This window comes from Erythrolamprus reginae, chromosome 1, assembly GCF_031021105.1.
Source record: "Erythrolamprus reginae isolate rEryReg1 chromosome 1, rEryReg1.hap1, whole genome shotgun sequence".
Taxonomy (NCBI): Eukaryota; Metazoa; Chordata; class Lepidosauria; order Squamata; family Dipsadidae; genus Erythrolamprus; species Erythrolamprus reginae.
The window spans coordinates 59711976-59733442 of record NC_091950.1 but is presented as its reverse complement, the minus strand read 5'-3'; the positions used below and the strand labels follow the sequence as shown (position 1 = coordinate 59733442).

At 40.7% G+C, this 21467-nt stretch overlaps 1 protein-coding gene across 2 annotated transcripts in view; it reads right to left on the bottom strand.

Annotated features, from left to right (window-relative positions):
• Positions 1-20266, bottom strand: part of PTPN21 (protein tyrosine phosphatase non-receptor type 21) — a 64738-nt gene extending 44472 nt beyond the window's left edge. The window contains exons 1-2 of one of the 2 annotated variants that reach the window (XM_070753815.1): positions 19860-20266; positions 4516-4856 (exon numbers count right to left, since the gene is read on the bottom strand). In XM_070753815.1, the coding sequence (XP_070609916.1) occupies positions 4516-4695 (180 nt within the window). In that variant the 5' untranslated portion in view covers positions 4696-4856; positions 19860-20266. The remainder of the gene's footprint in view (positions 1-4515; positions 4857-19859) is intronic. The other variant, XM_070753824.1, reaches the window with a different exon arrangement.
• Between the last annotated feature and the right edge of the window lie 1201 nt (positions 20267-21467).

Below are 21467 nucleotides of genomic sequence, written 5' to 3'. Positions count from 1 at the left end.
ATTATAATTTTATGTCACAAATAATAAAATAAATAAATAAATAAATACTTTATTGTCATTGCATGTATATACACAGTATACCCATACAACAAAATTCACACGATGCCTAAAGACCAGGCCCAACACACATAACAATCCAAACAAAAAACAAAAAAACAATACCCCACCTGCCACAAATTCCCCAACCCTGAACTACCCAAACATCCATGCAACAGATCAAAATGTTTGATAAAATTTACCAAATTTCAATTATATGGGCATCATGGATTCCAAATATTGGACAATTCTGTAAGCCCATTTGAAATACTTTGGCTCAAAAATTGTTACTGTATGGTACAGTTTCACCCAGTTAAAGATTACAGACACAAGAGTTTAGTGTATAGACACTGATCTGGAAAGTTTTTCTCAGAAACATACAAGACTTGGAAGATGATCAAAATATCTTTCAAATGTAGTGGAGGAGTGTGATTAAAACCGAAAGCTTGTTAAAATGAACTTAGATGACAGACATATTTTCTGTTTGCAATGAAGGTTATGAGGAATGCTGCTTACATGTTTGCATGGTGCCTATTTCCTTGGCTGTACATACTTTGTTTCCAAAACAATCTCTGGAAGAATGCTTACTGAGGTGGAGGAGAGGAAACCCTTAAAATTTTGTAGCTGATTCTAATATCCACAATCTGATTTTTAACAAAGTTTAAGTTTCAAGTTTTATTGGATTTATATGCCGCCCCTCTCCGAAAACTCGGGGCGGCTAACAGCAATCATAGACAATATACAATAATAATCCAATACTAAAAGCAAATTAAAACCCCTTAATATAGAAAACCAAACACACATACAAACATACCATGCATACCATTGTAACGGCCTAGGGGGAGAAAAAATCTTAATTCCCCCATGCCTGGCGGCAGAGGTGGGTTTTAAGTAGTTTACGAAAGGCAAGGAGGGTGTGGGCAATTCTAATCTCTGGGGGGAGTTGGTTCCAGAGGGCCGGGGCCGCCACAGAGAAGGCTCTTCCCCTGGGTCCCGCCAAGCGTAACGATTAGACTATTATACTAGAATTTGTGAAGTTCAAATTCAAATCCCCACTAAAACAATAAACTCACAATGACAAAGCACCATCTTTTAGCCTGATATTATATTTTATCTGATACAACAGAGCTACCTAACAGTCATGAATGCCGAACTGAGCTGCTTGAAGAAAAAATAGAGGAAAATAAGGAATTATTAATCTGTCAAATGGAAAATATGGTTAACAAATTCTGCAGTAGATTCAGATTTCCCTCCAATTTCACTATGTATTGAGCAAGGCTGCCAAATTCATTTTTTCCAGTATGGAAAACATTTATATGCAGAGAAAGTTTCTGTCTGGAGACGAATAGTACAGTGGTACCTCTACCTAACAATGCCTCTACTTAAGAACTTTTCTAGATAAGAACCAGGTGTTCAAGATTTTTTTGCCTCTTCTTAATAACCATTTTCTACTTAAGAACCCAAGCCCGGAAACCTTTACCAGGAAATTTGAGAGCGGCATGAAGGCATGGCCAATTTCCTGCCATTCCCCTTTAATCCCAGCCGTCTCGGGATTTTTAGGGCTGCCAGAGGAGCCTTTCAGTGGCGCTTAAGGAGGTTTTGGCAGTCCAGAGTGAATGAAGCATTTTCCTTTCTCTGGGCGCCTAGAGAGGGAATAAACTTCTGCCAGCGCCCAGAGAAAAGAAACGCTCCCTTCGCTCTGGGCAGCCCAGAGCGAACAGAGCATTTTCCTTTCTCTGGGCGCTTGGAGAGGGAATAAACCACTTCGCTGTGGTGACTCCCTCGCTCTACCTCCCATACACCAGCGTGAGGTTGCCTCCCAGAGCATCTGACGCGAAAAGGCAAAAGGGGGTGCTTCATCCCAGCCAGTTCAACTCGGATTCAGCTAAACTGGGGAGTCACCACAATGAAGGAAAGGTGCTGGCTACAGAGTGAGCAAGAGGAGAGGGGAGCCCTTCAGCATGGGAAAGAAGAGGAAGCAGGTAGCAGCAGCAGCCTTTCAGTCAAAGGAGTGGGAGGTGCCCCCCGCTCACCTGCCTGGGTTTCTTTCTCTGGCACAGTGTATGGGAGGCAGCCTCGTGCCGGGTGTATGGGAGGCACGTGCTCCTCCTTGCCGCCTCAGAGTCCCTTTTTTTTAAAGCCTTAAAGTTTTGGATTTTTTTTATTCCCCTCACCTCACCTTCTTCTTTCGGCAGCGACTGTCCTCCTCCTCTTCTTCCTCCTCCTCCCACCCAAATTCCGAGCTTTTATTTATTTCCTAATGGGTTTGCACGCATTATTTGCTTTTACATTGATTTCTGTGGGAAAAATTGCTTCTACTTACAAACTTTTCTACTTAAGAACCTGGTCACAGAACAAATTAAGTTCTTAAGTAGAGGTAACACTACTTAAGTAGAGGTAACACTACTATTTATTTTCCCATATACATTTGACCTGGTCCATGGATTAGTTTGTAACAAAATTCTTGTGCCATGTCAGGGAATTCCTGCTCAGCCTTATAAAGAGACCTAAATGAGAACTTTTGTTTTCGAGTCAGCATAATTTCCTCTGGGACAATCTAAGAATGAAGGAACAATGAAAAGTCCCGTTCTTAATGTAAAGAATTGAAAGTCATCCAGGCATCTAGATGTTCAAAAAATGAATATCAAACTCAGATATGTCCTAAACTAGTTAATTAGCTAAAGAAAAATAGTTTACTGAAAAACAAGAGAGAGATAACTCTAATATTTACTCTTACAAATTTTTTTTTTAAATGTTCAGAGGCAAATAAACCTAATAAGCCACAGCAATTGTATTGAACGCATTTGGTGTTATCAACATTAGTCTGTAATCTGTTCAGAATGGGAGTTGAATATGCTGAAAAAAATGTAGCTGGTTCATTGGTTGGAAAAGTGAACAGGATACTAATGGGATACTAGCACAGCATTTTGTCAAATTGTTGAATTAATAATTATGTACTGATAGTAACTAGGCTTTTTAATGAACTCAGGACAATACAAACAACCATGTCAATAATTTTCATTGGAGATTGTAAATATGAAGCAGAGTAGATATATATTATAATCACTACATAGGTAATGTCTCTAAGCATTACTTCATTTTAATGAAATTGCTCTTGCTAAAGATAAGAATACATTTGTTTTTTGTTTTTATTTCTCTGTTTCTTTTTCATGTTGGTCCCTAGACCAGTGGTCACCAACTTGTACTCTGTGGACCACTGGTGGTCCATGAGAAAATTTTGGTGGTCCGCAGAAAAATTATTTGCATTTTTTATATTGCACTAAATCAGTGGTCCTCAAACTACAGCCCCTGGGCCAAATATATACAAAGAACATTTGTGTTGCTGCAGAGAGTCTCTCCCTTTGTATGGGTCAGAGGGGACAGAAATTCCAACTTGGGGTCTGCTTCAGTATCCTGGTGCGGGGCTTTGGACAAAGGCTGGAGGGAAGTGCTACTGGTGGCAAAGACCTGGAGGGCCTTATTCCAGTGGGACTGAATCATGACCTGGAACGGGCTGATTATCTCAACCCACTGAGCCTCCAGGTGCCACTCCTTCATGTCTTCCCTCTGCTTGAAAAGCCTATGCTCCTAGTCCTCAGTGAAGTGCTTCTATTGAGCCTGCTTCTTGGTCAGATTCAATTTAAACTGACCTGTTTTGCCAACTCTTTCTCATGGTGGCTACTTATCTCCAACAACTACTTCCTGTTGGGGCACTAAGGAGCCTGGGCAGGCAGGCAAAGAGGGGCTGGGAGAAGAGGGATGAGTAGAGACCATCAAGGTGCTCATTGACATGAGTAACATTGAGTTGGCCTTGCCCACCCAGTCACATGGCCACCTAACCACGCCCACCCAACAGATCATTAAAAAAGGTGATTAGTAGTCTGCAAGATTTTAAATTATGAATTTAGTGATCCCTGAAGTCCAAAAGGTTGGTGATCCCTGTCCTAGACTGTAACCTTACGATTCCAGGCAACCTAATTATAATCTCTCAGATATTTATAGCACAATCCGTTCTTAGTGAAGATTCTTTACAGCTTTTGCTACATGCTACATGCGGCTACGCTTGTAGAGATATTTTTTAATTTTCACAATCCAGTTTTGTTTATGTGAATGCTTTATTTATTTATTCAATTTATATAGCTGCCCATCTCAATCCAATCCAACTGGGCAGAAAACAATATCAAAACCAAATATTAATGCTGGAGAAGTCATTGTGCAGAAAGATGATGGAGGAACTCTACATCACTGACTGAATACTTGCTTTATTTTCTATATAAAATATCAGATTCAAATTCTTGCTACCTTCAGTCAAAAATAACAGGTGACAGGGGTGACAAGATTGCTGTTTGTTCAATACACTTCAATAACTACATGTTGCAGACAATAGTAATAGGGTAAATATAAAACGGAATCTGACCTAGTACAATTTTTAATCCTCTTATATTCCAAGATAGAGATGCCAACAGCCACCTTTCTTACCTCTCGAAGTTCAAGTCTCTGTGCCACAGCCTCCAGACTTTCTTGCCCAGTGCTTTCCACCGATAGTGTGAACTCCACAAATTCATTGTTAAGCAGATGAATACGGGCTACCAAACAACTCTTGCTAGATACTGTATAGCGTCGAGTTCGTTTCAACTTCAACCCAAAAGGTAGAGGCATTTCTTCCTTCAGTCATTCACAAAAAGCTACAGAAAACCACCTGGCAATGTTTTATCTTCTATTAAGAGTTTCAGATGATCATCCAGCAGCAGTGGCGGCAGCCATTAAAAAGTAGCAGGTTTTCTTCCAAGTTCTGAATAAAGGAAACATCCACAAAAATTCTGAAAGAAAGGGAGAAACAGAGTTAATTAAAACAAGTCTCAGAGGTATTTTCACATTTTAATAACTTATAAGACCAATTTACAGCAGCCACACATTATTCACCATGGTATAATTACTTTTTATCTAGCATTCCCCAACTACTTAATTAGCACCTCCATAAACTTTCCCTAACATCTTTACAGGAAATATTATTTATTTTAAACAAATAACAAAGAGAAAGAAGATTAAAGGTAAGACTACATCTCATAAATTCACAGTTTAAATAAAATTTGAACTGAGATCTTCCCACCTCATGTTCTTACTAGATCTCTCACATTTTTGGGGGGAGATACAATGTTAATTTTTCTAATAATTAGTTGAGAGATGTAAACATTGTATAATAAAATTGATAACAAATTTTGTTAATCCAATAGAATAGAATCTAAATAGAAATTACATGTTTGCTTATATAATACCAAACCTTTGGGTCTGTGTGTTTCTCTGTTCAACTGGGAGAATTTGGAAGTTACAGGGCAACAATTATTGAACCAAGATAATTCAAATGAACTAACTTACAGAATGCTAGGATCAATGCAATTTGGAACACAGGCCACATTTCTCAGAAACCCATAGACTGTGTGGCACAAGGTAAGATGGGAGGGCAGTATTCCTGCCTTCTTTCCTGCCTCTCTAGTCCCTGTGTGCAAACATCTGGTTGGGGTTGGCTGTTTTGGAACTGAGGTTGAAATTTAATAGCAGTGAGCAATAAAGGAAGGAGAAGGAAGTGACTTGGATGCTGCTGGCAAGATAGGCCTGGCTGAGATAGGTTGATAGTTGATGGGTGAACCTCCTTCCTTCCTTCCTTTATTTGAGCATGTATTATATAACAGATATAAACATGATTATGAATACATAAAATGGATATGAATGAAAGGAAACATTAGGACAGGGAAGGTAGACATGCTGGTGCACTTATGCATGCCACTTAAAGACCTAAGGAATGGGGTGAGGTCGACAGTAGATAATCTAAGGTTAAAGTTTTGGGGGTTTGGGGAAGAAACCACAGAGTCAGGTAGTGCATTCCAGGCATTGACCACTCTGCTGCTAAAGTCGTATTTTTTGCAATTGAGTTTGGAGCGGTTTACCATAAGTTTATATCTATTATGTGCTCATATATTGTTGTAGTTGAAGCTGAAGCATTCATGGACAGGTAGGACATTGCAGCCAATAATTTTATGTACTACACTTAAGTCGGATTGAAGAAGGTGAAGTTCTAAATTGTCTAAGCTCAAAATTTCAAGTCTGGTGGCATAAAGTATTCTGTTGCGAGCAGAGGAATGGAGGACTCTTCTTGTGAAATATCTCTAGACTTGTTTGATTGTATTAATATCTGATATGCACTGCGGGTTCCAGACGAAGAGAAGAGAAGAAAAGAGAAGAGAAGAGAAGAACTTTATCAGCCAAGTATGATTGGACACACAAGGAATTTGTCTTTGATGCATATGCTTATTCAAGAATTGGTCTAGCAAAAGTTTTATATGCCTTACTTTGCAGTTCAATATTACAAGAAAGCAGCTATACATGATTAGGTTAACAATGAGTCTTAATGAGTTTTTTTGCAATGCTGTTACAGTGAACTCTGGCACTTAGGTCATTTGAGATGAGTACTCCAAGGTTCTTGACAGAGTGAGGGTTGTCTACAAGGTCGTATCTGTCCAGCTTTTATTTTGTGTTCTGATTATTTATTTTTGCCAATGTGTTAGACAGAGCATTTGTTGGCTGAGATTTGGTGTTGCCAATTGTTTGATCATTCTGACACATAGTCAAGGTCTTTTTGTAGGGTAGCAGCATTGTCAGTGGTGTTGAATAGTTTTACATCATCAGGGAAGAGAATGCAGTTGCTTATATAAGGTATGTAAAGTATGAAGTGTGGGTCCTAGAACACTACCTTGGGGAACATTGCTGTTAATAGGTGCAGGGTTTGATAGAGTATTCCCTATTTTGACTACTTGTTGTCAGTTTGATAGGAACACAACTATTCATTTATGCAGGGAACCGGAAATGAAATAAGATTTTATTTTTAGAAGTACAGTGACACCTCTACTTACAAACTTAATTTGTTCCATGGCCAGGTTCTGTTTCCTCCCAGGAGATTCCTAGAGTAGCCCCATTGAGGCTTCTCCCCACCTTTTCCAGCCCAGTTTCCTCCCAGGAGATTCCTAGAGAGGCCCCACAGAGGCTTTTTCGGTTACAGTTTCGGAGGTTTGGAATTTTAAGTGGAAAATGGTTCTTGAGAAGAGGCAAAAAAATCTTGAACACCCAGTTCTTATCTAGAAAAGTTCATAAGTAGAGGTGTTTGTAGGTAGAGGTACCACTGTAGTTTGTCGTTTACCACTGAATCACCGTAGGGAGAAAGCTCTTGGGACAGACCCAACTAGGGAGCAGGGGTAGTTTTTTCTCTTGGTTCCCCCAGTAAAGTGGCGTACTGTGGATCTGACAAGGATGATGAGGAGGTCTGATTTCTTATACTCTCTGCCAGTTTCTCACAAGCAACATCAATGGAGAAGCCAGGTGGAAGGTCATAATTGCTAATGTGCCCACTCTTTTTTTACCTGCCCATAGTCATTCTATTTCTATGTTTAGGTAAGGAAATATCTATGAAAGGATTATCCAATGGGTCACAGGTTGTTTAACAGAAATATAAAACACCTCAGTATAAAGCATTTAATATAGTATTGTGGGTTATCAACTTCACGAAGCTCCCAAACTCATATCCCATAGTATTATTATTATTGAGATATGATGATAAAAAATTCCTATATATTTTAAGCTAAAGAACAAAATAAATAGTGTGTAAAGCTTATTCAGCTTTCAGGTTAAACACTACCCAAACAGATCCTAAACTGTTGTCCACACTTCTTAAAAACCTCCAGTGATAGAGCATACACAACTTCTGAAGTCAATGTGTTCCACTGATTAATTGTTATGTCAGGAAATTTCTCTTTATCTCTAGGTTGTTCTCTCCTTGATTAGTTTCCATCCATTGCTTCTTGTTCTGCCTTTAAGTGCTTTGGAGACTAAGTTGACCACCTCTTCTTAGATATTGGAAAACTGCTCTCATGTCACCCCTAGTCCCTTATTTTCATTAAACAAACATACCTAATTCCTGCAACCATTCTGCATATATTTTAGCCTCCTGGCCACTAATCTTTCTAGCTCTTCTCTTACCTGGAAAAAGATGGTCTTGCAATAGTTATTAATGTTTAATTTCTCAGCTGAATTATTGCAATACATTAAACGAGGCTGCTTTTGAATATTCTCAAGAAATTTGGTTCAAAGTAGAGCAGCTTACATGCTCACTGAGATTGGGTGATATGCATCTATTATGCCAGTACTTTGCCATCTGTACTGCTTGCCAGTGATGTTTTTCATCTTTAAAACCATAAAAAGTTTAAGAGCAGGTTATCTCAAGAATCACTTTCTCCCATATGTAGCTACCTGAACAGTAAGATCTTCTAATGAAGATCTACCACCACCAAGGAAGGTGAGAGGAGCTTCTACAAAAGGAAACATTTTTGTGATATCACCTCCCCAAAGATGATTGATTGGTGCCCACATTAGTTTTCTTTTGAACAGAATACATTTTTATTTTCCCAAGCCTTTTATATCATATTTCAATTTATATTGCTTCAAATTTTGACAACTGCCTTTCCATGGCCATGGTATGTTGGTCTTTATTTCTATTTTTATTTGTTTTAACTTGTGTTTGTTTTCTTTTTGAGTGTGTTTTACTGTAAACTTCATAAAGAGCTTAGTAATAGATAAATGACAGGAAAATGTTGTATTAGAAAGATTTATTACAAATCATTACTGCACCTATCTATAATAAATAAAATCTTAGCAATATCAGCAATTGATGATGAGCATGTTACACCTATTTAAATAGTTAAACTATACAGAAAAATACACAGTTAATTCTACATGTTCTTAGACATTACAACATAAACAATATTCACTGTAGGACATTATTCAATATAGTTCACAGATAATCATATGCCAAAATATAATGTCTTCAATAAGGAATTGATTGCACTCACAAAAATCACTAAGTCATAACATGTTTATTATAAACTATAAGACTACATACACACACCTGAAACAACATAGCACATTAAAACCAAAAAAATATTTCCAGTCCTGCATAAAGCAAAATCTCCTTCACATCCAACAAACAATTTTTGTGAACTTCAACCATATACTACCTAGATATCGAATGGGACCTAAAAACACTGACAGAAACACCAGCCCGAAGATGACGAGTGGGACCTCGTCGAAACGTTGCCAGAAATTTCCAAATCCTACATGGGAAGAAACCCGAATATACCAAGAACGTCATACCTGTACCCGTGAAAATCTACAAGCTGAAGGGATTGGATACTGTAGCCTAGAGGATAATTCTCTGCCTTACAAGGCAAAGGTTGCAGGTTCAAGTCCCAGTGGGTATGGCTAGCTGATGAGGCCAAAATAAGGCCGAAATAGATCTATCCTAGTCTCCCTTAATTTTCAAATTTAGCAAAAAAGCATGTGACATATATATATATATATATATATATATATATATATATATATATATACACACACACACACACACACATACATACATACATACATACATTCTCGTAGATTTTCACGGGTACAGATATGACAGTCTTGGTATATTCGGGTTTCTTCCCGTGTAGGATTTAGAAATTTCTGGCGACGTTTCGACGAGGTCCCACTCGTCATCTTCAGGCTGGTGTTTCTGTCCTTGTTCTAAGGCGAACACTGTGAGATCTGAGCTGCCTTCCTTCTATAAATATTGGTGGCTGGGTGTGATTTCATGGCTCAGCAATTGCCGGCTGTGTAGAAACTTCCTGGTGAGTAAGTGGGGTAACATCTGGGGTCATTGATGTAGCTGAAGTATGCTGATTAGTTAATGGTTGTAGATTAGGCGTGATATCCTGAGTAGTTGGAACTTGCAGGCTACTTGATTGTTTTGCAATGTGTGTTCTGAGTCTGGTTTCTATGGCTGGGATACGTTTGAGGGCTGGTTTCCAGAACAGAACAGGACAATGGCATCGCCCTCCTCCTTTACATCAAAGGCACCACAGATAAAATCAGTAAAATTATCCGCAAACACAACATCAAGACAGCCTTTGGTACAGATAAAAAAATAGCCAACATCCTAAGAAACCCGAAAGACAATATCCAACTAGAAAAACAGGGAGTTTATCAAATACCGTGTAAAATCTGCCCAGCCACATATATTGGACAAACTAACAGGAGAGTAAATGCACGTGTTGCAGAACATAAGAATGCATTAAAGAAAAAAGAAAAAACCTCCTCCCTTTTCCAATACTTCAAAACTACAGGACATGAAATTGATTTTGACAGTACCAAATTAATTTCCAAAACAGAACACTACAGCAAAAGAATAATCCTGGAAGCCATCGAGATAGAAAAACATCCCCAAAATATGAACAAGCGGGATGATACCTCCCGCTTACCAGACATCTGGAAACCAGCCCTCAAACGTATCCCAGCCATAGAAACCAGACTAAGAACACACATTGCAAAACAATCAAGTAGCCTACAAGTTCCAACTACTCAGGATATCACGCCTAATCTATAACCATTAACTAATCAGGATACCTCAGCTACATCAACGACCCCAGATGTTATCCCACTGACTCACCAGGAAGTTTCTACACAGCAGGCAATTGCTGAGCCATCAAACCACACCCAGCCACCAGTATTTATAGAAGGAAGGCAGCTCAGGTCTCACAGTGTTCACCTTAGACAAGGACAGAAACACCAGCCTGAAGATGACGAGTGGGACCTCATCGAAACGTTGCCAGAAATTTCTAAATCCTACATGGGAAGAAACCCAAATATACCAAGACCATCATATATAAGGCCGAAATAGATCTATCCTAGTCTCCCTTAATTTTCAAATTCAGCAAAAAAACATGTGACACATATAGATAGAATTGTCGGCTATCAATAAAATTAACTGCCTTGGAAATGGCCCTGGGTTGGGCCGAGAGGCAAATAAGGAGCTGTGATGTTCCTTCGATACACCAGGGTGATTTGACACAAAATATGTAACCCTTCCCTGGTGCAGAGCTGAAGGGATTGGATATTGTAGCCTAGAGGATAATTCTCTGCCTTACAAGGCAAAGGTTGCAGGTTCAAGTCCCAGTGGGTATGGCTAGCTGATGAGGCCAAAATAAGGCCGAAATAGATCTATCCTAGTCTCCCTTAATTTTCAAATTCAGCAAAAAAACATGTGACATACATATCCCTCGAGTATCGCGAGGGTTACGTTCCAAGACCCCTCGCGATACTCGATTTTTCGCAATGTAGTGGTGCGGAAGTAAAAACACCATCTGCGCATGCGCGCTCTTTTTTCCATGGCCGCGCATGCGCAGATGGTGTTTTTACTTCCGCACCTGGGAAGACCCAGCAGCTGAGGAGCCGCCTGCCTGCCCGCTTGTCCGCCGCTTTTCTGCTTGTCCGCCGCTTGTCCGCTTGTCCGCCCGCCGCTTTTCCGCCCGCCGCTTGTCCGCCGCTTTTCCGCTTGTCCGCCGCTTTTCCGCTTTTCCGCCCGCCGCTTTTCCGCCCGCTGCTTGTCCGCCGCTTTTCCGCTTTTCCGCCGCTTTTCCGCTTGTCCGGCCGCTGCTTTTCTTGTCCGCCCGCCGCTTGTCCGCTTGTCCGGCTGCCGCTTGTCCGCTTGTCCGGCCATCGCTTTTCTTGTCCGCCCACCGCTTGTCCGGCGCTTGTCCGGCCGCCGCTTGTCCGCCGCTCTGGGAGTTGAAGACCCAGGGAAGGTTCCTTCGGCCGCCCAGCAGCTGATCTGCTCGGCAGCGCAGTAGCAGCGAGGAGCCGAAGATGGGGTTTCCCTGTTGCCCACGCAAAGGGGAAACCCCATCTTCGGCTCCTCGCTGCTACTGCGCTGCCGAGCAGATCAGCTGGTGGGCGGCCGAAGGAACCTTCCCTGGGTGCTGCCCGCCGCTCGAGAACAAGAGGGGGAGAGATAGAGAAAGAGAGAGAAGGAAAGAAAGAGATGAGAGAGGGAGGAAGAGAGTGTGAGAGAGGAAGAAGCAAGATAGAGAAAGAGAGAGAGAAAGAAAGATGAGAAAGGAAGGGAGTGATGTCATCAGGTGGAAAAATCGCGATATAGCGTTTCGCAAAGATCGAGATCGCGAAACTCGGGGGATCACTGTATGTGTATATATGTGTGTGTGTGTGTGTGTGTATATATATATATATATATGACGGTCTTGGTATATTTGGGTTTCTTCCCGTGTAGGATTTGGAAATTTCTGGCGACGTTTCGACGAGGTCTCACTTGTCATCTTCAGGCTGGTGTTTCTGTCCTTCTTCTCAGGCGAACACTGCGAGACCTGAGCTGCATTCCTTCTATAAATACTGGTGGCTGGGTGTGGTTTGATGGCTCAGCAATTGCCTGCTGTGTAGAAACTTCCTGGTGAGTCAGTGGGGTAACAATTGGGGTCGTTGATGTAGCTGAGGTATGCTGATTAGTTAATGGTTGTAGATTAGGCGTGATATCCTGAGTAGTTGGAACTTGCAGGCTGCTTGATTGCTTTACAATGTGTGTTCTGAGTCTGGTTTCTATGGCTGGGATATGTTTGAGGGCTGGTTTCCAGATGTCTGGTAAGCGAGAGGTATCATCCCGCTTGTTCATATTTTGGGGATGTTTTTCTATCTCTATTTACAGCATATTCCATATTTACAGCAACACAAAGCTTAAAACTTCAGCCTGATGATGGTGAATGTGATTTCACCGAAACGTCGCATAGACATGCAAAATATTACACAGGGCAAAACCCGAACTCAGAACAATCTACAGCTGAAGGGATTGGATACTGTAGCCTAGAGGATAATTCTCTGCCTTACAAGGCAAAGGTTGCAGGTTCAAGTCCCAGTGGGTATGGCTAGCTGATGAGGCCAAAATAAGGCCAAAATAGATCTATCCTAGTCTCCCTTAATTTTCAAATTCAGCTTAAACATGTGACACATACAGATAGAATTGTCGGCTATCAATAAAATTAACTGCCTTGGAAATGGCCCTGGGTTGGGCCGAGAGGCAAAAAAGGAGCTGTGATGTTCCTTCAACATACCAGGGTGATTCAACACAAAATGTAACCCTTCCCTGGTACAGAGCTGAAGGGATTGGATACTGTAGCCTAGAGGATAATTCTCTGCCTTACAAGGCAAAGGTTGCAGGTTCAAGTCCCAGTGGGTATGGCTAGCTGATGAGGCCAAAATAAGGCCGAAATAGATCTATCCTAGTCTCCCTTAATTTTCAAATTCAGCTTAAACATGTGACATATATATATATATATATATAAATATAATGATAGATAGATAGATAGATAGATAGATAGATAGATAGATAGATAGATAGATAGATAGGTAGGTACTTCAAAATGACCGGCTTAGTTCAGTGTAATACTTATTTTGCAGCTGTCTTTCACACTAGTCTTTTCAAATTTGGATACTGTCCTCTTTGTAAATAAATTACTAGTCTACGTGTACAGATTATCTGCCTGGAATTGCTAATTTGTGCTCTCCATGCAGAAACTGGGTGCCCAATTTCAACCCTTCCACTTATTCCACTGAGTTGCCACGCTATCAGCCCTCTCTACCACAAAGATCCTGCAGGAGAAGGGCCGTATGGACAACTGTGGGATCTGGCAGGGTGAGAGCTGTAAACCATAAACACAAGCTTTTTGCTGTGTCCTAGCATAACATATATAGTGCCCTTGCTGATCTTAATAGGGACACTAAAGTGACTGGTCAAGGTAGTTGTGATAATGATAACTCAAATAAGCAGGGGATCGTAGTCTGAGATGAAGAACTAACTTTGGAAAGGGGAAAGTGTGGATCAGGCATTACACATCAGTCACACAAGACAAGCAAGTTATCAAAAAGGGAAGGTTGGTGATTCAATTGCAAGGGATGTAAATTTAGGAAAGGATATGGAGGTTTTGAAAAAGGTCAGGTGTCTGCCAGGTGCTACTGCTAACTGAGACAAGAGGCTAGCTAAGACAAGAGGCATATTCTTAAGATAGTCAAGAATGCCAGTAAGGACTGTGACATTAATCCTATTATACATCTTGGCACAAATGATCTGTCCCCAAAAGTTGTATTTTCTGTGCAGAATGACTTCCAGAGCTTGAGATATGAACTTAGTAGTATAGGCTTATCTTTCAGAGGTTTTACCAGTACAGTGTTCCCTCGATTTCCGCGGGGGATGCGTTCCGAGACCACCCGCGAAAGTTGAATTTCCACGAAGTAGAGATGCGGAAGTAAATACACCATTTTTGGCTATGAACAGTATCACAAGCCTTCCCTTAACACTTTAAACCCCTAAACTGCAATTTCTCATTCCCTTAGCAACCATTTAGATTATTACTCACCATGTTTATTTATTAAAGTTTATTTTAAAAATGTTTTTTAAAGGCAGATGAAAGTTTGGCAATGACATATGATGTCATCGGGTGGGAAAAAACATGCTATAGGGGGGAAAAACGCAAAGTATTTTTTAATTAATATTTTCGGGAAACCGTGGTATAGACGTTCCGCGAAGTTTGAACCCGCGAAAATCGAGGGAACACTGTATATAAGGAACAAAAAGGGAAAGGCCAGCACGTAGCAGAGTTTAATGTGTGGCTAAAGAAGTGATGTAAAAGGGAAAGCTTTGGTTTTATTAATCATGATGCCTGCAGTTGGTCCAATGAAAAACTGTACAAAAAGATGGTTTGATGGTCAAAGAAAGGGTCAGAGTTATTTGGTATTAAATTCACGGATTTGCTGGATAAATATTTAAACTGAACAGTGGGGACAGAAAATTAATTGATGCAGAATATTTCTGTCCCCAGCAATCTAAAATTGATAGGGCATAGTGCATGCAACGTAGATGTGTTTGCAGGTAAGATTATCAGCCCTGCTATCAAGCAAAACCAAACATTTAATAGTGAGTGCCATACCATGTGCACTAATCAAATAGGTGGGAAGAAAGCTGGGTCAGTCAGGCCCAACATAGGTTTGTAGACAATAAACACGGGATCAATCAAAATGGACTCAAATGTCTAACACCAATGCACAGAGTATGAGGAATAAATAGAGGGAAGATATAATATTAAATGAGGGAAGATATAATATTGTTGCTATTACGGAAACTTGGTAGGATAAAATCAACAAATGGAATATACGGCTAGAGGGATTAAAATTATTTAAAAGAAACAGACCAAATAAAAGAAGAGGTAGAGTTGCACTATATATAATAAATAACTACATATCTACAGAAATAGAGTACAACAATAATGAAAATTTTCTTGAATGCATTTGGGTCAATATTAAAGGGGGCAGGATGATATTGCCATAGGTCTATACTATAGGCCAGCATTTCCCAACCGGTGTGCTGCGGCACACTAGTGTGCCACGAGACGTCAGGTGTGCCACGGCGAGAGGCGGCGGAGGAGAGTGGGCGGGCAGTGGGGCAGGGCGGAGAAGCCAGGGGCGCGTTTGGCCAGAGGCACCTACTGCCGCACCTCCCTGCCCCTGCCTCCCCACGGTGACTCCAGCCAAACGCGCCCCTGGCTTCTCCGCCCTGCCCCATTGCCCGCCCGATCCGCCCACTCTCCTCTGCCGTGCCTCCTGCCTTGGGGCGAGCAATCCGGGAGTCCGGGACTGTGTGGCTTTGCGCCATGAAGAGAAAACGTCCGACTTTTCCCTGCTGCCGTTTTCTCTTCATGGTGCAAAGCCACACAGTCCCGGACTCCCGGATCGCTCGCTTCTCCGGTCAGCAAAGCCATCTGCCCAGGAAAGCGCCGCGCTGGCCGGAGAAGCAAGCGATCCGGGAGTCCGGGACTGTGTGGCTTTCGGCCGGGCTAATGGGAGGCGGCGCGAGGCTGGGCGCTGGGGACGTCTGGGAGGGCGAGGAGGCTGATGGCTGCTGCGCACTCCACTCTCTCTCCGGCTCTCTCTCGCTCTTTCTTTTTCTCTCTGTTGCTGGCGTGGTGAACGAGAGAGAAAGAGAGAGAGAGAGAAAGGAGGGGAGAGAGAATGAGAGAAAGAAAGCAAGAGAAAGAGAGGGAAAGAAAGCAAGAGAGAGAGAGAAAGAAAGGGGGGAAGGAGGGAGAGGGAAAGACATAGAGGGAAGGAGGGAGAGAGAAAGAGAGCAAAAAAGAGAGGAAGAAAGAAAGAAAGAGGAATGGAGAGAAAGAAGGGAAGGAAGGAAGAGAGAGAAAGAGGGAGGGAGAAATAGAGTGAAATGGAGGAAGAGATATTTTTTTTGTCCAAACTTTTCTTTAGCCCCCCCGCCCCCCCCCCCCTTCAGTGTTCCCCAGAATTTTGAAAACATGAATAATGTGCCGCGGCTCAAAAAAGGTTGGGAAACACTGCTATAGGCCAACCAAACGTAGATGAATTTTTTGCTAATCAGCTAACTAAGGTATGTAGGAAGCATATCACAATAGTAATGGGGGATTTTAACTACCTTGACATCAAATGGGAGACAAACTCTGCACCAAGAGGAAGATCCAACACGTTCCTAACAAACCTAGCAGACAACTTTGTTACCCAAAAAGTAGAGAAGGAAACAAGAGGATCAGCCATATTTGGACTTAATTCTTAATTCTCCTAAAAGAGATGAAATGATAGAAGGTGTTGAAGGTACAGGAACCTTAGGGACAAGGGATCATGCAATATTGGAACTCAATATTATGTAAACACAAGCAGTAAAACTAAGTCAAACTAGTGTCTTGGACTTGGTTAGAGCTAATTTTAACTCTGTTATTCTGTTCTACTCCACTGTACATATATACTGTATGTGCGTACACACAAAGGTCCAACCTTTTGCAGGTCAGAGATCTCACCTGAGCTTTGATACTGTGTCAGAGACCATACTCTCCAAAGTACTGATGGACAAAATTAAATTAAATGTATTAATTATTTCAATTAATTAATCCAATTAATTGCCTTAAGTATTTTATTAATATTAATTATAATTGAATATTAAAATAAGTAAATGTTATTGTTATCCAATGTATTTGTTCATTTTTACTCCTAACATAAGGGAGATCCATGAGTCATGCCCAAGGCTTTTGGGAGGGCCCAATTGTGCACCTCTATGCTAAACTGTTCAAGTTAATGTATTGTAATTATATTATATTACATACATATATTACATTACTGTTCTGGTGATGTAAATAAGTTACATTATATCTAGTGTGATATATGAACCTTAATTATTGTTATGTTAAACCTGAAAACATAATATCGAAATTGCGTTTTATTCTTGAAGTTGCAACATGTACTACTATGTTACTTCTGTATTCACAGCATTCAATCAAGGGCAACTACATTTATGACTATTATAGAGCAAGATTATTTTAAGGAAATGAAATTTAATGCTTTAAACCATGGGATATACTGTATTTGCAACTATCACACCTTTCCTTTAGCAGTCATGACAGAAAGTTTTTGTTAAATTTCCAAAGAGAAGCAAGTAGAAAATATACTTTGAAGTTGAAATGTCTTCAGCCAGACAAAAAACAAGTTGGACTTCTCAGGAGTACTTCAAAGGACATCATCAGGATGAATCTCACACCTGATTAATAGGTCATGATGAACTTTTTTCAGCTGCATTCATGGAATTATCTAGGTCTCATGGATAATTCCATGAATGCAATTGAAAAAAATTCATCATGACCTGTTAATAAGGTGTGAGATTCATCCTGATGATTTCCCTGGAGTACTCTTGAGCAGTCCAACTTGTTTGTTTACTATAGTCTGATGAAGATAGTTTCCTACTACACTGCTGAATCTCAATCCTTTGTGAACACTACTAATGCTATTATTAGGGAAAGTTACATTTTTTAATTTCATTTAAGGAATTGTTAATATTTTTTTACAATTTGGACCTCAGTCTACTTCTTATTCAGGATGATCAAGGTATGGGTCCATTCCAGTAATAATCTACAACACTGGCCAACTATCAGAAGCTGCAAAACTGACCTTAGAAGTATTACAATTGGATGGATAGTCGTCTGTTCCTATTACCATATTAAAAACCACACCATGCTCATTTTTTAAACTTCTGTTATTCCCCATCAAATTCATTTTCAATCTCAGTACAGCACAAAACTATATATTCTGCCTAGATACAAGTACCATATTGCAACATACAAGCTTTTTAATTGTATGTTAAATACGCTATCTCAGAAATATGTCTGAAGTTTAACATTTCACCATACTTCTCTAACCACATGTACTGTACTGTACAATCATTAATGCATGTAATTCTAAAGCTTCTTCAATTATTCCTTATACGATATTACATATTCCAACAAATATTTACAGCTCTAATGTTTTCATTTAGAAACATTAAACACATGCCTATAGTTGTATCCATGTTTAATATGATACTAAGATCTATTTTAAATTACTGGGATCACTTTTGAATAAATATTGTCACTTTCACTGAATTCAATGTATTGCCATACCAAACTTATTTCTGGCTGGATTGTGTTCCATGTTTCAACTTCTACTGGATTCATTCTTTATTATACTGATGTTTTTGTATAAACATATCAACATTTAACTTAGAAATATTTTTAAAATGTTAATTTTCCTGACAACGAATCCTATTTTTACACTTCAGAATATCAGAGGGCCGGAACATTTAAAAATGTATCTTCCTAATCTTTGTAACTTTCCAAAAATGAGCCAGAGAGAATGCAGTCATATTACAGCAAGTCAATTAGAAAATGCCAGCGGATGGGTGGAGAAGGTATCATGCTTCAATCCTATTCAACAAGTTTCCACACTAGCCAAGCACAATTCCTGCTAACACAGCACAACCAGTTTTGTTTAGCAGCTGTTATTTTCTGCTACCAGCTGCTGTCATGTTAGACCTCGCCATATTCGCCTATTTCAAATACTCTCCATTCTGCATAATTTAGGGTACACAGATTAGTAAATCGAATAAAATGTATGTTGAAATCATAGCAGTTCTAGAACTCTTTACAAGAATCTATTTTATCGTATTTGTTTTAATATGCAAAGTATAATCAGAAATATTTCCCATATAATTTATTTTCAGATTGGATTGCAAAAGGATTCCATACAATAATAAAGCAAGTGAGAAGTATCATATACCAACAGAAAAATAATAAATCTCTCTTCTTTGGTTTACATGTTCTTCTTTCAAAAATAAAAAGGAAGGAACATAATTATGTTAAATGCTCATTACACTACAATACATTTTAAAGCACAAGAACAAGAAAATGTTAATGTCATTTTTGTTAAGAATGGGATGAGCCAATATATAAAATGGTCTTAAACCATTTTAATCTTAATCCACAAATCAAATGCTCCCTATAAAACCTTGAAGATTAGTATTTTCCTCTCACGGGTGCTTAGTCTTAGAATTAATAAGAGACCACTGGGAATGCATGCCTAGGAAAATCTCTGCACACATCACTTTAGCTTTCTACACAAAGCTTTCTGTCTTTTGCGAGATATATTGTGCAGATGGAGAGACAAACTTATTTTGGAAAAGATCGCTTAGTCAGACTCAACCAAGTAAGAGATTAAAAGGAGTAACAGACAACGAGGGGGGGGGGGGCAAGGTAAGTTAAGGGGGGGAGTTAACCCGGTTTAATTTACTTACAAAGCATGTCGTGAACCGCTTTGCCATCCAAGACCTGATTTTACTGTGAAATAACCTCCTTTCCCCGCCCTCTCTTGATTTATGTCAAGGAGATAATCCAATTGTCATTTATTCTTTACTGCAACCTTTCCGGAGTCTGAATGGGGACTTTTCCAAAGCGGGTGAAGAATCCTACTTTGGAAACGTTACCATCTTAAAATAAAACATCCGAAGGCAATCTACACATACACCACACACACACCATCCTTTGCTCATCATTTCACCGGCTGGCTCACTTTACCTGTTGCGAAAACCCAAGGCAAAAAAAAAAAAAAAGGTCTCTTTTTTAGCTGTAAAATCCCGACAGCAGCCCCAAGAGCGCTTCAGACGAAGCCATTTCACGGGTTATATTCCTTCGGGAAGGAGAGGAAGGTCCTGTCTAAAGCGGAGCCGCCTTCGGTTCTCTCTCTCCTGGGCGCTGAGAGTGCGAACGCGCCTCACTTCCTGCCTCTCAGCGACAACAACAATAACAACAACACCCCAAAATTGAGTGTGGGTATCATTCCCCACTCGGCGAAAAGTTAGAAAGAAGGCGGGAGAATCAAGGCGGGCCGCCCCCTCGCTCAGCCAGCTTCTCTTGACAAGAGGAAGGCTGCGGGAGCGCCAGGAGAGCTTTTCTCCGAGGTTTTCCCCTCCCCTCCCCTCCCCCTGCCTCTTCCCTCCCCCTCCCTTCCTCGTTCCCCTTTTGGAGGCGTTCCCATTGGCTCCAGCCATGCGGAAGGATACGGTGCGGTCATTAAAGCACGGCCCTCTGTGTTTGAAGGCCCATTACCTCAGAGGCCTGGAATGCTCGGCAGGGGGAATGTCAGCAATGGGACAGCTGCTGCCACTGCCCTGGCTTGGAAGGAGCGGAGGCGAAGGCGGGGAGCTGGCAAGGCACGGACGAGGGATGCCGAAGGCACACGTCCGTCCCTGACTTGCTATTCCTCTCCGTCGCCTTCGCTCGCTGCAGCCAAGAAACAAAGTCTATTTTATTTTTTGGCCCGGGGAAAAGTCGTGTCCCGTGAAATTGCTTCAGTTTTTACCCGGTCGCCTAAAATCCCTCTATAGTCCAGAGCGGCATTGCGCGAGTAAAAAAAGAAAAAAATGAAAAAAATGAACAACAAACCCTTCATTGCTTATTTGACCCCTATGACAATCATTAAGTGTTGTACCACATGATTCTTGACAAATCTATATTTTCTTTTATGTACACTGAGAGCATATGCGCCAAATAAAGAATTCTTCTTCTAGACGCCTGGTAGTTTGGTTCTTTGCTAGCTTCTATTCAGGCAAACCCACGAGTTTCATTTACAAACTTAACACTCTGGTCGTCTCTTGAAGTACTTGTGAAGAAAACTTCAGCCATGGCAGAATTACTGCCTTCTGTTTCTCATTTCTTCTGTGAGCGTTTATAGGGTGGTGTTACTGATCTAAGGAAGCACATCATTCAGCCATGCCTGATCAACACCCATCTGATTTCCAAAAAGGATGATCTTCCAAAGGGCAGGTGCCAAACCCCCTAGTTGATACATGTTTGCCTACGGGGTTTGGAATATGCCCTTCCTACTTGACTAGAAAGGATGGGTAGAAACAAAACAAGTGCCAGTCAGTCCCTGATGTCCCCTTCATCTTTATTTCATGCTGTGTGCTTTTCCTAGTGCTTTGTGAAGATGTGCACAGGAGTATAATAGGTCTGCTTATCATTTTAGACCAGCATTTGGCTAACTAGATGCTCTAAAGCCCTTGCAAGTAGGAGCTGGAGACCTATCTCTTACCCACCATTGTTCCTTTGAAAGCTGATATTTGGAAGCATGCTGCTCCTAATGGAGACCTATTCTTCAATTCCCTTTTAAACCCATGTGACTTA